The 12623-nt window shown below is 42.2% G+C and overlaps 1 protein-coding gene across 7 annotated transcripts in view; it reads left to right on the top strand.

The window, feature by feature from the left end:
- LOC113161674 (nucleosome-remodeling factor subunit BPTF) overlaps window positions 1–12623 on the top strand; it is a 38790-nt gene that overhangs the window by 13389 nt on the left and 12778 nt on the right. For all 7 annotated transcript variants that reach the window (XM_026359434.1, XM_026359440.1, XM_026359439.1 and 4 more), the window contains 14 exons: window positions 578–707; window positions 1260–1395; window positions 1929–2225; window positions 2487–4551; window positions 6439–6563; window positions 7034–7162; window positions 7246–7396; window positions 7607–7646; window positions 8057–8282; window positions 8509–8658; window positions 11041–11171; window positions 11309–11420; window positions 11578–11795; window positions 12061–12301. In XM_026359434.1, the coding sequence (XP_026215219.1) occupies window positions 578–707; window positions 1260–1395; window positions 1929–2225; window positions 2487–4551; window positions 6439–6563; window positions 7034–7162; window positions 7246–7396; window positions 7607–7646; window positions 8057–8282; window positions 8509–8658; window positions 11041–11171; window positions 11309–11420; window positions 11578–11795; window positions 12061–12301 (4151 nt within the window). The remainder of the gene's footprint in view (window positions 1–577; window positions 708–1259; window positions 1396–1928; window positions 2226–2486; window positions 4552–6438; window positions 6564–7033; window positions 7163–7245; window positions 7397–7606; window positions 7647–8056; window positions 8283–8508; window positions 8659–11040; window positions 11172–11308; window positions 11421–11577; window positions 11796–12060; window positions 12302–12623) is intronic.

Genomic DNA, 12623 nt, shown 5'->3' with positions numbered 1-12623 from the left:
GAGGTAATCAAAACCAGATCAGATCAAAAGGCCCACACTGGCTGTGAGGCATAATATTTAGACTACAGGTCCACTACCAGTACCACCCACCTCTGCCTCTACTACTGCTTCAACACCACAACGCCCCTTTAAAGAAGTGATTTCTCAAGATTAAAAATGTTAGGGTGTGTGTGTACGAGTGAACATCAGAGTAAGAGAGAGTGAGCTGCAGAAAGTGCACTTCAGCTACTTGTAGGACAAGTCTGTGTGTGTGTGTGGCTTTAATGGACCAAGATGTTCCAAGAGCAACTATCATCTTCACCCCTTCAATCATGGCTTTATATTGTACATGTCAAGGATGCTTTCCCACTGCACATAAGCTATCAAAGCTATATGAGCTATCAAACATGAGGAGTATTGTATTATTCTTGTTAGCTCCAGATTGTTGTGGAGTCACACACACATACACAAATTACAACATAGTCAGTATGAACACGTCACAGACTACCAAGAGGGTACAAGACACAATGTCAGTGCTACTAATGTTAAGTGAGAGAGCTGCAGGCTACAGTGTATATTCATTTTAAATTATTTTCAGGTTAAACCGCATGACATCCATGGAGCGTGAGGAGAAAGAGAAAGTGAAGAAAAGAGAGAAGAAGCTGGAGGATGAAGAAACGTTGCAACAGGCCACATGGGTCAAGTACACTTTTCCAATCAAACACCAGGTAGGTCATACATGTACTAATTTGGGGTTTTATATGGATTAACTGTACTAGGATGGTTTTGTGGTCACAAACATAAAGGCATACACTGAATGTTATGCTCTGTCTTTGCCTGCTTACTGCATACCCACCTGAAATGGCAAACTGGACTGTTAATTTTATTAGACTGATAGAGTTAGAATAGTATAGACTTAGTAAAGACTTGCACAATAGAATAGTTCTGTTGTGCAAGTCAACCCAATATCAAACGGTGTAGTGTAGTCTACCTTCAGGCTGAGACATTGATTACTGGAAACCTGACTCAGTATAGTGGGGAACACTGGTGTGTATGTGCATGAGTGACCATCAAGGACTCTTTGATGCAGCAAGTTGAGCTCTGCTGTGACTCATTTCCCCAGTTGGTGATCAGAGTGTGAATAACCTCTAAACTTTTAATGTCACCACTTTTTTCTGTCTCTCTTAATTCACTTTTCTCTTTTTGAACTTGGGCCCTCTAATTGTTTTTTTAATCCCTCTTTAGCTCATTCCTCTTCTCTTTTTTCATCTTTTATAAAGGTGTGGAAGCAGAAAGGAGAGGAGTATCGTGTTACGGGCTATGGGGGCTGGAGTTGGATCAATAAGACTTATGTGCCTCGGTTTGTCCCCAGGCTTCCCGGCAACACCAACGCCAATTACCGCAAAGAACTGGAAGGTCTGAAATGGGAGACATGGGGGCCTACAGCGTGGTTTTAGCTATTTGGATTTTGGTTTTTTGTAATTTAAAGTCTCTGACTCTGAGAGTGAATTAGTTTCTCGTTTAGTAATCTCAACGATGTCATTGTGTATGTTGGTTGGACTTCAATGATTACATTTCTCTTGATGTGCTTGTGGATGTAATTTAGTTAAAGACGTGTTATTCTCAAATAATTATTCTCAAATTTCTCCAAACTTTGAAAAGATTTTTGAGTCAACTATCAAAGAACCAACCAAAGACCCCACAGATTTATAGTTTGTATGCTTTTTTTTATTCATTCCCTTTTAACTTTATGCTGTTGTTACAAATGTAGTGTCAAACTGCAGTCCAAGAGGCCACAATTTGATCCTTTCAAGTTTATTAGTTAGTTTAATTATCGATGGCTTGTGCATCAGAATTTAATAGTAGTTATCTATAGGTCCTGGTGTATTTTTGAAACAAATTTGATAAAAAAACAAAACAAAAAAAAACTCTTATTCTATTTTCCAAAGATGCCAAACTTGGCAAGAAATGCAACCTGCTGGACTTGAGTCGACGGCCCAGTACAGCTGCACCAGAAGCTCAGGGAGTCGTTGCCTCAAGCAGTGACACAAATTCTCAAGATTCCACAAACCTCCCCAAGCCCACAACAGATCACCTGGTGTCTGTTGAGGATTTGGATTCTAATGAGAGGTTGGAAAAGAAAGAAGAAACAGAAGATAAAGAAAACACACTGGAATTGTCTACAGATGAGTCGGCCACAAAGATGGAGGTGGACCCCACAGAGTCACGATCAGATGAAGAGCAAAGTATGACAGAGTGCGACTTATTGTCTCATTGCATTGTATTTAATTACATATGCAGTATGTATGGTGCCTTATTTCACAGTTGGCAGTCTCATTATATGATATGCACTAATAATGCAAGTCTACTCCTTTCACTTAATATTGAGTATCTTGCAGAAGCTGCTTAGATGTAATTTGTCTTGAGATGGATGAGAAATAGTACAGTGTGATTAAGTATCTTACTTATTTTATCAGTGTAAAATAAAAGGCAAACTTTCTCTCCAGGGTCCAGTGTTCAGGAGGATAAGGCTTCCATGATTGAGGAGTCTACACAGGGCCTTCAGCGACCCTTTAACTACGATGTAGTGGATGTCAGCAAGGGCTTCCTCACCCGCATTCCCTACAAGAAGAAGGTCAAGTCCTCTAAGTTAGACAGCCTCCTGGAGCGTCGTGTGAAGCAGCATATTATTGAAGAGAAGCAGAGGCAGCAGTTGTCTGTCTCTAAAACCCAGACTCCTACACTAGTTTCACCCACCTCATCCTCCGCTGTTAGCACTCCAGTTCGGCCACGGTCACCACTCAAGCCCCATGCTCTCGTTCAGACACAGCTCACACTGGGCAACGCTGTTAAAATGGAGGAAAACTCTTCCACGACACCGGCTCTAGAGTCAGGAGAAGCTGAGGGGGGGATACAGGCTGACCTCTCCAAAACTACAAATAAGAATGTCACTCCTCCTCTTCCTTCTTCTGCTCTGGAGACCACTGCCAAAGACAGTTGCAGTACAGGTACTTGTGGAGATTCAGCTTCATCACAAAACCAAACCACCTCCCTGCCCCAGGATTTAGAGACAGACTTTGTGGAAAGGACTATGGGGCCAAAAGAACCTTCTGACAGTTCGGGACAAGAGGGTGTCAAACTTGGTAATGTAGAAGAAATAGCAACACAGAGGACTCATAGCTCTTTAGAGCCACAAACAGCTAGTGTGCCATCAGATGGTGACAAGGCTGCTCCTGTTGAAAATATGGGGTCTAAGACACCCATCTTGAAATTAGACTCTGTAAGGACATCTACAAGTGTTTCTAATCAAAACAGCAATCAAAACACATCTCCTTCTAAACCTATTCAGCATAACCCAGAAACATTAAGCTCGGTGCATTCCTGCCCTGAGGAGAATGGCACAGGGCCAAATGAGAACCAAGAACTTAAGCAAGGTGACACTCCCAAGTCAGTTTCTCCTCTCCCTCAGGTAAACGGTAATGATAACTTGGGGAGTGAACGCATCTTGACGAACTCTGTAATAAGCTCAAATAATGGTGTGCTTACTAGCTGTCCCCAACCCAAAGTGAATAGCACTGGCAAAGTTGAAGAACAGGGACTGGTTGTCCCACTGAAGGACAGTACCCAGCAAAAGCCTTTGGTAAACGGAGATGTAGCTCCTTTAAACGATAGTACAGAGGTTGGGGTAAAGGAACCAAGCCGAACTTCTAAGGTAGAGGTAGAGGGTAAAGTAACGGTATTGGACCAGGACTACAAACCTCCACTGAAGATAAAAAGGTTGGAGAACAACATAGATGCACTTGGAGCTAAAACTCAGAGCACTGTACAGCATAACAACACGTCACCATTTCAGTTGGAGACGAAACCCAATCCTGTGGTCAAGATCATCCGAATGGCACCCTCCCCTATCCCTTCAGCAGAGGAGTCCAGCCTGAGCGATGACTTTACAGAGGACAATAGTAACAGTGGGATGGCAGAACCACTCAAAACCATAATCACCCAGATAACCACGACGTCCACCACAACAACATCCGTCTCCACAGAGACTGTGATACCTAGCACGCCATTGAAAACATGTGGAGATAAAGTATCAACAACAGAAAGCAGCGCGGTGTCCACTCTTACAACCATGACCAAAACAACTGTGACCAAAATCTGTTCCTCTGGTCCCGACATTCAGTCAGAAGATAGCCAGAGTGAAATTGTGACACATGAACAGAAGACAACACTCTCAGCCCATATCTGTAAGTCAACAACCGACACCAGTGGTAAAACATGTGTGACATCTGTTACGGTGAGCCACGAGGACTCTTCATCGACGAAGGGCCGTGTTCGTCTCCTTAAGTTCTCCCGCACTAAGAAGACACGTTCAGACACAGCTCTTCCTTCTTACTGCAAATTTGTCACCAAGAGCAACCGCAAGAGCATTTTTGTGCTGCCACACGATGACTTGAAGGTGCTGGCCAGGCGAGGCGGATTCCGAGAGGTGCCCGTATTTAGCTACAATGCCAAGCCAGCCCAGGACATTTGGCCATATCCCTCACCCCGGCCCACGTTTGGTATCACCTGGAGGTAAGTTCCCTCTCTCATTGTTTTTGTCCACACACACCAAAGCTTCAGAACTACAATCCTCATTATATGCTTCGTTCTGCCCGTGTTATTGTGGGTCCTAGCTACTATGTGTTCCTCTCATTTACACAAAATTTATTAATTTGTTCTAAATTCATCTCCTCCTCCTCCTCATCCTTTCATTTGAACTGCTTCAGCTTTTTTTACTGATCGCATCGACTCCTTACAGCTAACATACATTACATGTCACTTTGTGTGGAGGGAACCAAGAACGTCACCAATGCAAGTACAGACGACTTGCAAACACAAAGACCGAACCTAAGGATGTGTCACTGTGACATGACAGACATAACGCAAAGATGCCGTGGATGTGCTGATAGGGACCAAAAATGGCCAATCCAGATGTAGGAAACAAATTCTATTACAGAAAGCCCAAATTTAATTTTTGATTTACTTTTAATCAGAACATGTGGGTTTTAGTATTTGGCAGTCAGACACAGTTTGTATGTCTGCCTCCCTGAAAATCTCTGCCAGCACCGCAAATTAATTTTAATAACAATTTCAGGCAAGACTAAAATTGACTTGTGACATTATTTTAAGGAACTTGAACTGGAGGACATCATGTTTTTGTGCATTTACTGTATATTTTCTTTCAGAGCATGCAACAAGAGAAAGTCTATCTGGTCTGGAAAAAGCTTTTTCTCTCTTGATCCAAAAAGTGAAATCTCACTGAAAAAATAATTTGACACACGATGAAAATATCACACAGAACCTTTAAAACCTGCTAGGAAGTAGTGCTGTTAACATTTCAAGTTAAACTCAAAATGTTAACAGCACAACTTTCCAGCAGGTTTTAAAGGATCTATGTGATATTTTCCAAATAAAAGGCTTGAGGTGTAAAGACAGTTTCATCGTTGTCCACCTGTACACACTATCCTGGTTGGTCCGAGTACCAAGTCCTGTTGATTTGTTGTTCATCATGTCCTCCTCCTTACTGTCTGCCAGTCATGGCTTTGGCCCTGAGTGATGTTATGTTACACAGGAACCAATGGTTGTTTTGACCGGACCTCAGAGTTCCGAAGCAGACATGAATCATCCAGCGGTCGGAGAAGTGTCAGGATGTTCACTTTGTGCAGTGACCCAGCCCTGCAACCCAGGGATATTTTCCCGCCTGTGGTTATACATGGGAAAAGAAATATCTACAAAACCCCATATATGCACGCACACACACACAGCTTTATGACGATCATGATTTGTAGATGTTCAAGATATTTTAAATGACTGTGTCCTGAGTGCAAAGTTCAGTGTTGAAACAGTCCCAGCCTAGATAATGCAAGGAAGCAATATTTCTTCTTTAGGAAACGATGCATTAATGGATCACACATGGTCATTTAATTCTACATTTACAACAACCTATTACACTCAAAAATAAATTATGAAAAGGATGAAAAGAAATGTGCACAAGCTTTTGCTTTGAATTTTGTGAATTAAAACTGATAGGTAATAGAGATAATACATAATACTGCCTGAGATAATGAACTTGTTTCTCTATCAAATTAATGTATAACATGAATTAGTGAACAGTTGTTCAGTTTCTGCGTTAGACGATGGTTTTGAGGAGATGAATCCAAATGTTACATTTACTTAATGAAGTGAATCACTGGCGGCTAGTTGCTCTGCACTAATAAACATCATGGCACAGGGCAGTGGAGAATGACAGCGACACATCCTTGAACCCACAATTAAATGTACTGAACTCACACTACAGGTTTCTTTCAGTATAGATATAATTTGTTATCCTCTGCAGGTGTGAAGGTGTAAATCATCACAACTGGTTACCTGCTGTTCAAGTATTTTATCACTAATACCTGCACATCGGTTGTGTTTCAGATATCGTCTGCAGACGGTGAAGTCCTTGGCTGGTGTGAGCCTGATGCTGAGGCTCCTGTGGGCCTGTCTGAGATGGGATGACATGGCTGTCAAACCGTCCGCTGCTGTCGGAACAACACGTACAGGTAGACACCCCCTACGCTGCATTCTGGGTAGAACGGGGTAATTGTGTGCTAATAAAAAAATAAAAGTACTAAAGTACTCTTGTACTAAAAGAGTGCGTAGGGAACACAAGCATCCCGGTAGTTCATTTGCATGTCACATAACCTCAGTGTCCTCGGTTTGAGTTCGCTTTGGAACCTTTTTAGCATGGTACATCCTCCCTTTTTAATTTTCACTTGTGATGTAGATGGAAAAAAAGGGGCATTTCCTCTGTTCATTAACTAGATATATTCTAAACAGACACTGTAACGGTGTTCACTTCTGATCCCTACGCTGGTCCAAAAGAGCATAGAAAATTGTCTGTCTGGAACAGACAGCCTTCAGTTTCATTTAGGTGACACCGTTTTTGTGTTGGAGTGCATTTCCTCTATCTTCTCGGGCTCTCCTCCTCATCACCATACCAACCCAGCCCTATCCCCACTCATTGCTACAGAGACATCAGATACTGAAATCACCACCACAGAGATCATCAAGCGCCGTGATGTGGGACCCTATGGTCTTCGCTCAGAGTACTGCATCCGCAAAATCATCTGCCCGCTTGGAGTGCCTGAGACACCAAAAGGTAAATATTTTTAAAAAGCAAAATGCAAATAGTTAAAATTCTTATTTATTAATCTTTTATTTACTTATTGTTCACCCTCCTAGAAACACATACTCCTCAGAGGAAGGGGTTGCGTTCGAGTGCCTTGCGCCCTAAAAAACCAGAGCCTGCCAAACAAACGGGCCCAGTGGTCATCGAGACATGGGTGGCTGAAGAGGAGCTGGACCTCTGGGAGATTAGAGCCTTCTCGGAAAGGTAAGAGCTCCAAGTGTGAGAAGGGCAAATATCCTCTGCCTACACCTGTCAATCGCGTCATATTGTCTTGGCTCTGCTAACTGTTTTTAATCTGCTCAAAATGTTTTTAATCTGTGATATTTAACTTTTATCAACACAGTCAATACATTCACCTCTACTAATGTAGATATTTGAAATTAGTAAACTTTTCACAAACATTTCATTTTACAGGGTGGAGAAGGAGAAAGCTCAGGCAGCAGAGCAGGCCAAGGTGAGTGTGGATTAGTTCAGTAGTTTTTCCATTCAAATGTATGATTAGGTTTTAATTTGAAAGGTATAATGTTTAAGTATAAGTAATAGTTTTTTTGTCTAGTATTGTCAGGTATAGTATATTCTATTACTGTATTACTATAGCATTGCATTAATGTATACTAACATGCAAGCCCCCCCCCCTTATATTTTCAAACAATTAATTGCTAAAAAAAAAACCACAATCCATCAATCTCAGCTTATCTGTCCAGGCAGCAGATCTCCAAACACGCCAGTCTGTGCCAACATATACCATTGTAACACATCACACAGTTTGTTTTTAGCATTTTGTTAGTAGTTATATTTTCAGTCATCAGCATACTGACCAAGTTTTTTTGTTTTTTTTTTTTTTTTTTGTTAAACTATTTTTAGAAACGTCTGGAGCAGAAACCAGGCTCAGACACAGCTACTCCAACTGGGACTCCCACAGCACCCATCACCACGCCCAAAGTAATTGTGGGATCACTGTCAGGCCAGGGCACCCCCAGCACCAAGGTGGTACTGTCCACCAAGATGGGGACCCCCGTTACATTCCAGCAGAACAAAAACTTCCAGCAGTCATTTGCTACCTGGGTCAAACAGGGTCAAAGCACACAAGGTACTTTACAGAGGATTAAAACTATATTGGCATTCAAAGAACAGAGCATGTTTTTTTTCTTTTTCATGTAAATAATCACGTTATTGATCCTGATTCTTGTATATAATTGCATTTTGTGGCGAGTGGTTGTTTGTGAATGTATTAGGGCACCTTGGTGAAGTTGTGATATGATCAAATTTACAGTAGCGACATTATTTTTAGTCATTTTTTTTGTTTGCTTTATTAGGAGCAGGCACAGAGACCACTGTGGCCACGTCTGGCGGACACACTTTCCAGATTACAGGAACCTCAGTGGGTGGAAAGGTAGTGACCACCAAGCTGCCGCTGCCTGCCAACAGCAAGATCGTCACCGTGAACGTGCCAACTTCACAAGGAGGTACAGCAGGTTTTAATGTGTCACACCTCGTTAAAATCCAAATTCACACCGAACAGTGGACACAACTGACATTTATTCAGTGGAGACATTTCTTCTTTCCATCCACAGCCGTTTTATGATCTGCATGTTTGTGTTTTTGTTTCTTCACCTTGGACCGACAGCAGTGATTTTTCAAATCTATCAAACGAGCCAAATTGGATCTGGCTCAAAAATTAAATGTCATTTTAAGCCACTCAAGTCACTCCACTATTTAGAAGGACTGAAACTGTCTTCATTGATTTTAAAGGCTGTCGATACCAGTCATCACAGGCCCAAACATTTTGTTGGTGAGCCAAGTATGCAAGTAGATGGTCATTTTCAAATCCCTCAAATTAAAAAAATGCTTTTGTTTTTTGTTTGTTTTTTCCTCCATGTTTGTTTCACCTGCTGCCCATCTGCATTCAGTCCATTTTACCCCTGCCCCTACCTGTGTTGCTATTTCAGAAGCAGCCTGTGTTATGTGTTACAGTGGCTACCTTCCTCTGCGCCGGCCTCACTGTGGTTCCCATTATGTGCCAGCATCTTGAGTCAGAAACGTAGTTTGGCATGCCACATCGTGTCTGGTTGGGTTTTTTCGGCATGGTAACCTAATGGAAAGCTGTTATTTTGGTTTTTGGGATGGTAGACTTTGTGTAGTCTGGGGTTCTAAATCAAGACTTAAGTTAGCTGGGTTATAACTTATTTGAAGTGTCAACATTGACACCACAGATGAGGTGAGATTATATTAGTTTATACTGAGCACCACCTGACGGTCAAATAATCACATGATGAACAACGCTCAAAACTTAAGAAGCCCATCATGTTTACAGGCTTCATTAAAGCCACTGACAGGTCTGAAGTAGGTCACACAGGTTGTACTCGTTTCATTTGATGAGAACATGAGAAAGTGATTTATACAAAAACATATAATATGTATTGTTATTCTGGATGTTACAGCTTAACATTGCAAACTAATGTTCATTTAATCAAGCTAAAAAACATAATATAGTATAAAAACAAGAATAATAAAAGCACCATTTAATACTGATGTGCTTAAATAAAACAAAAATCAATCAGCAGATAAAAAGAATGATATTCACCAAGGATACAAAGAAAGCGCTTTTTCGTACCTTTGAAGTTACCGTGGAGGAGAAACTACGTTCAGGTGGAGTGTAACCATTTATTGGACATGTGTATTTATCCAGCATGACTGTTGGGTGCGTTGTTTGCTTTGGAAGGGCTTAAGGAAGTTAGGAAGGAAAACAAGTTTGCCCTGAGGTAAGCTTCCCAGACAGGTAGTCCTCTATAGTGGGATTGCATTTTCCTTTTTTCTTCCCTCCGTCTTTTTGAATGAAAGTGTAGCTCTCCACTCACCGGAGACCCAACTGCCCGACCTCTCCAAACAGCCAGTTCATAGAAACAAGTGTTTGATGTGTAGGACCAGCGCTGCTGCTCCCCAGGTCTTACGACCAGGTTCAACGTCCCTGTTTGAAGAGGCAAACCCTTGATGTATAGGTTTACCTGCTTGGTTGCGGTTGAAAAACCGCAGCGAGAAGTCAGCAAAAGGAGAAAGAGAAACACTCTCAAGATTTCCAGCTCTGATGCACGTGAGCTCATGAAGGCACAGAGCCTGGTGAACAAATATGAAATGCTCCCTTTGCCAGGTTCAAGTTAAAGGGTAGGATCGTATTCATGCAGAATTTATGAAGGGGTCCAGGTACGTAGGGGGAAACCAACTGAGCTTTCAGTAAGCCTTTGAAGATTTTGTTTACCAGCTCAACTAATATTTACCAGTGCTGTGATCAAAAGCCAGTCATCTAGCTGGGAGAGAAGCCCATAAATAATGTACTGAGTTGTGTTAATGCAGTGCCTTTGTACAACTGCTTACTTATATTCAATACTAATATCCAAACATATCATTGTATTAGGGATGTTTGAGCATTTTTAAATGTTCGTGTGGATGTGTTTGATTTAGTAAAAGAAATATCACTGATCTCTAAAAATATAAGTTGACAAGCAGCCTGTGAAGCATACATATGTATACAATATATTTGTAACTTCAAATGTCACATCTTCACTCTGCCCATTACTTGAAATTTCCCACCTACAGTATTTAAACTCTCCCTTCTTTGCAGCCTTTGCTTTTACTTTGAACCACCTTCGTTCTTCATGCCATTTTGTGTCATCACTAAAAGTATTTCTCCATCTTTCCTCAAGTTATGATTTAATTTGACCAAATTGTGACAACTGACAACCTGCTCCATGTGAAGCCTCGGCATCACACCACCCCCTCTCATTATGCCTCATTCTTTAGCCTGCAAACTTGTTCACCGTGTTGTCGATGCTCCCTCTCTCTCTCTGCAGGGGTGGTTCAACAGAAAGTGTTGGGTATCATCCCATCCAGCACAGCGGGCGGCACCCAGACCTATACCACATTCCAACCCCGCACTACCACACTCAACATCAGGCCCAATACCCCAGGCTCTCAGCAGCAGGTACATCTGCCTTCTATTAGCAATTTGTCATACTTTATTTATACTGAAACTGTCACAGTCTCTGCAGTTTGACCTCAATTTAGGAAACTGCACACTTTGAAACAATTAGAAAGTTCTTGATAAAATTATCCTCCTAGGTTCTGGCAGCTGGTGGTCAGATCCGCCCAATGACAGTGATCCGGACCCCGATCCAACAAACTGGACCCATGGGAAAGACGATACTCCGAACACCCCTTGTGGTCCAACAAGGTAATGTAACTTTCAAGTTTGAAGACTGTAGCATCAGTCGAACAAATAGAAACTCACAAAAGACATGTTTCGTCTTATCCCTGTAAGTCAGAGTGTGTGTGACTATGTGTGTCTGTTGCCTGCACGGCACATTTAACACACCTCCCTCCTCTTCCAGGTCAGGGTGGACAGCAAGTAGTCACACAGATTATTCGTGGCCAGGCAGTTTCCACAGCAATATCCGGTGCCAGCCCTGTCGCCACAGTAACTGGCCAGGGGGCAGCCAGTCCTACCCCTGCAGGACAAGCAGCAGGCCAAACACCACCCGGCACCCTACGGGCACCAGGGCAAGGCCAGGTTAAACTCACCCTGGCGCAACTCACACAGCTCACACAGGTTAGTGTGGAGACACAGAAAACGCCAGGATTTCACAAGTCAGAACAAGTTTCACAAGTTACAAACTAAAACAGTGACACTGTAGAACACATGGACAGAGAAAGAAACAGTTTTAACTGTCAGATACAAATATCAAAACAAAAAAATTTGTATGTAACAAGGTTTGGAAAAAACTCAAATGACTATCACTACTCATTACTTTACCACAGCCATCATATTTTGGATAAGAAAGCACTGATTTATACACCCTCTCTACCTCCCATAGAAGCAGCAGGCTGGCTCAGGTGTTGATCGGCAGGCTGGTGTCAGTGGCACCCAACAGCCTCTAACGGTGATGGTTCAGGGCCAGGGCCAAACCACGGGCCAGCTGCAGATCATACCTCAAGGGGTCACTGTCATCCCAGGACCTGGTCAGCAGCTCATGCAGGCGGCATTGCCCAACGGCCAGGTTCAACGCTTCCTCTTCACCCCATTAGCCTCAGCTGCTACACCTACATCAAGCACTGGTAATAAGCAACCAGAAGCAAACATGGTTCAGTAATGTCTGTTGTAGCTCAGGTCCGTTTTTTCCAGCTGTTAAAACAGCTGTACAGTTAACAGAGAGTCAGATTGCCTATAGAAATATTTAAAAAAAAAAAAAAAAAAACGTATTTAACAGTCTTTCTTTGAATAACACATTTAGCTCATGTTGATATCTCATTCATTTTCTATATATTTTGTGTTTGTTGTCATTAGACCAGTTCAGTTTTGGGGTCAGGGGACATGTGCTGTGTTTTGAAGGTGGCGGTTTAACAATTACATTCTCTTGCATAAACGTCTGTGTCTGCT

The sequence above is a fragment of the Anabas testudineus genome, chromosome 1 (assembly GCF_900324465.2).
Source record: "Anabas testudineus chromosome 1, fAnaTes1.2, whole genome shotgun sequence".
Classification (NCBI taxonomy): domain Eukaryota; kingdom Metazoa; phylum Chordata; class Actinopteri; order Anabantiformes; family Anabantidae; genus Anabas; species Anabas testudineus.
Note: the sequence above shows the minus strand (reverse complement) of the source record. Positions and strands in the feature narration are given on the sequence as shown.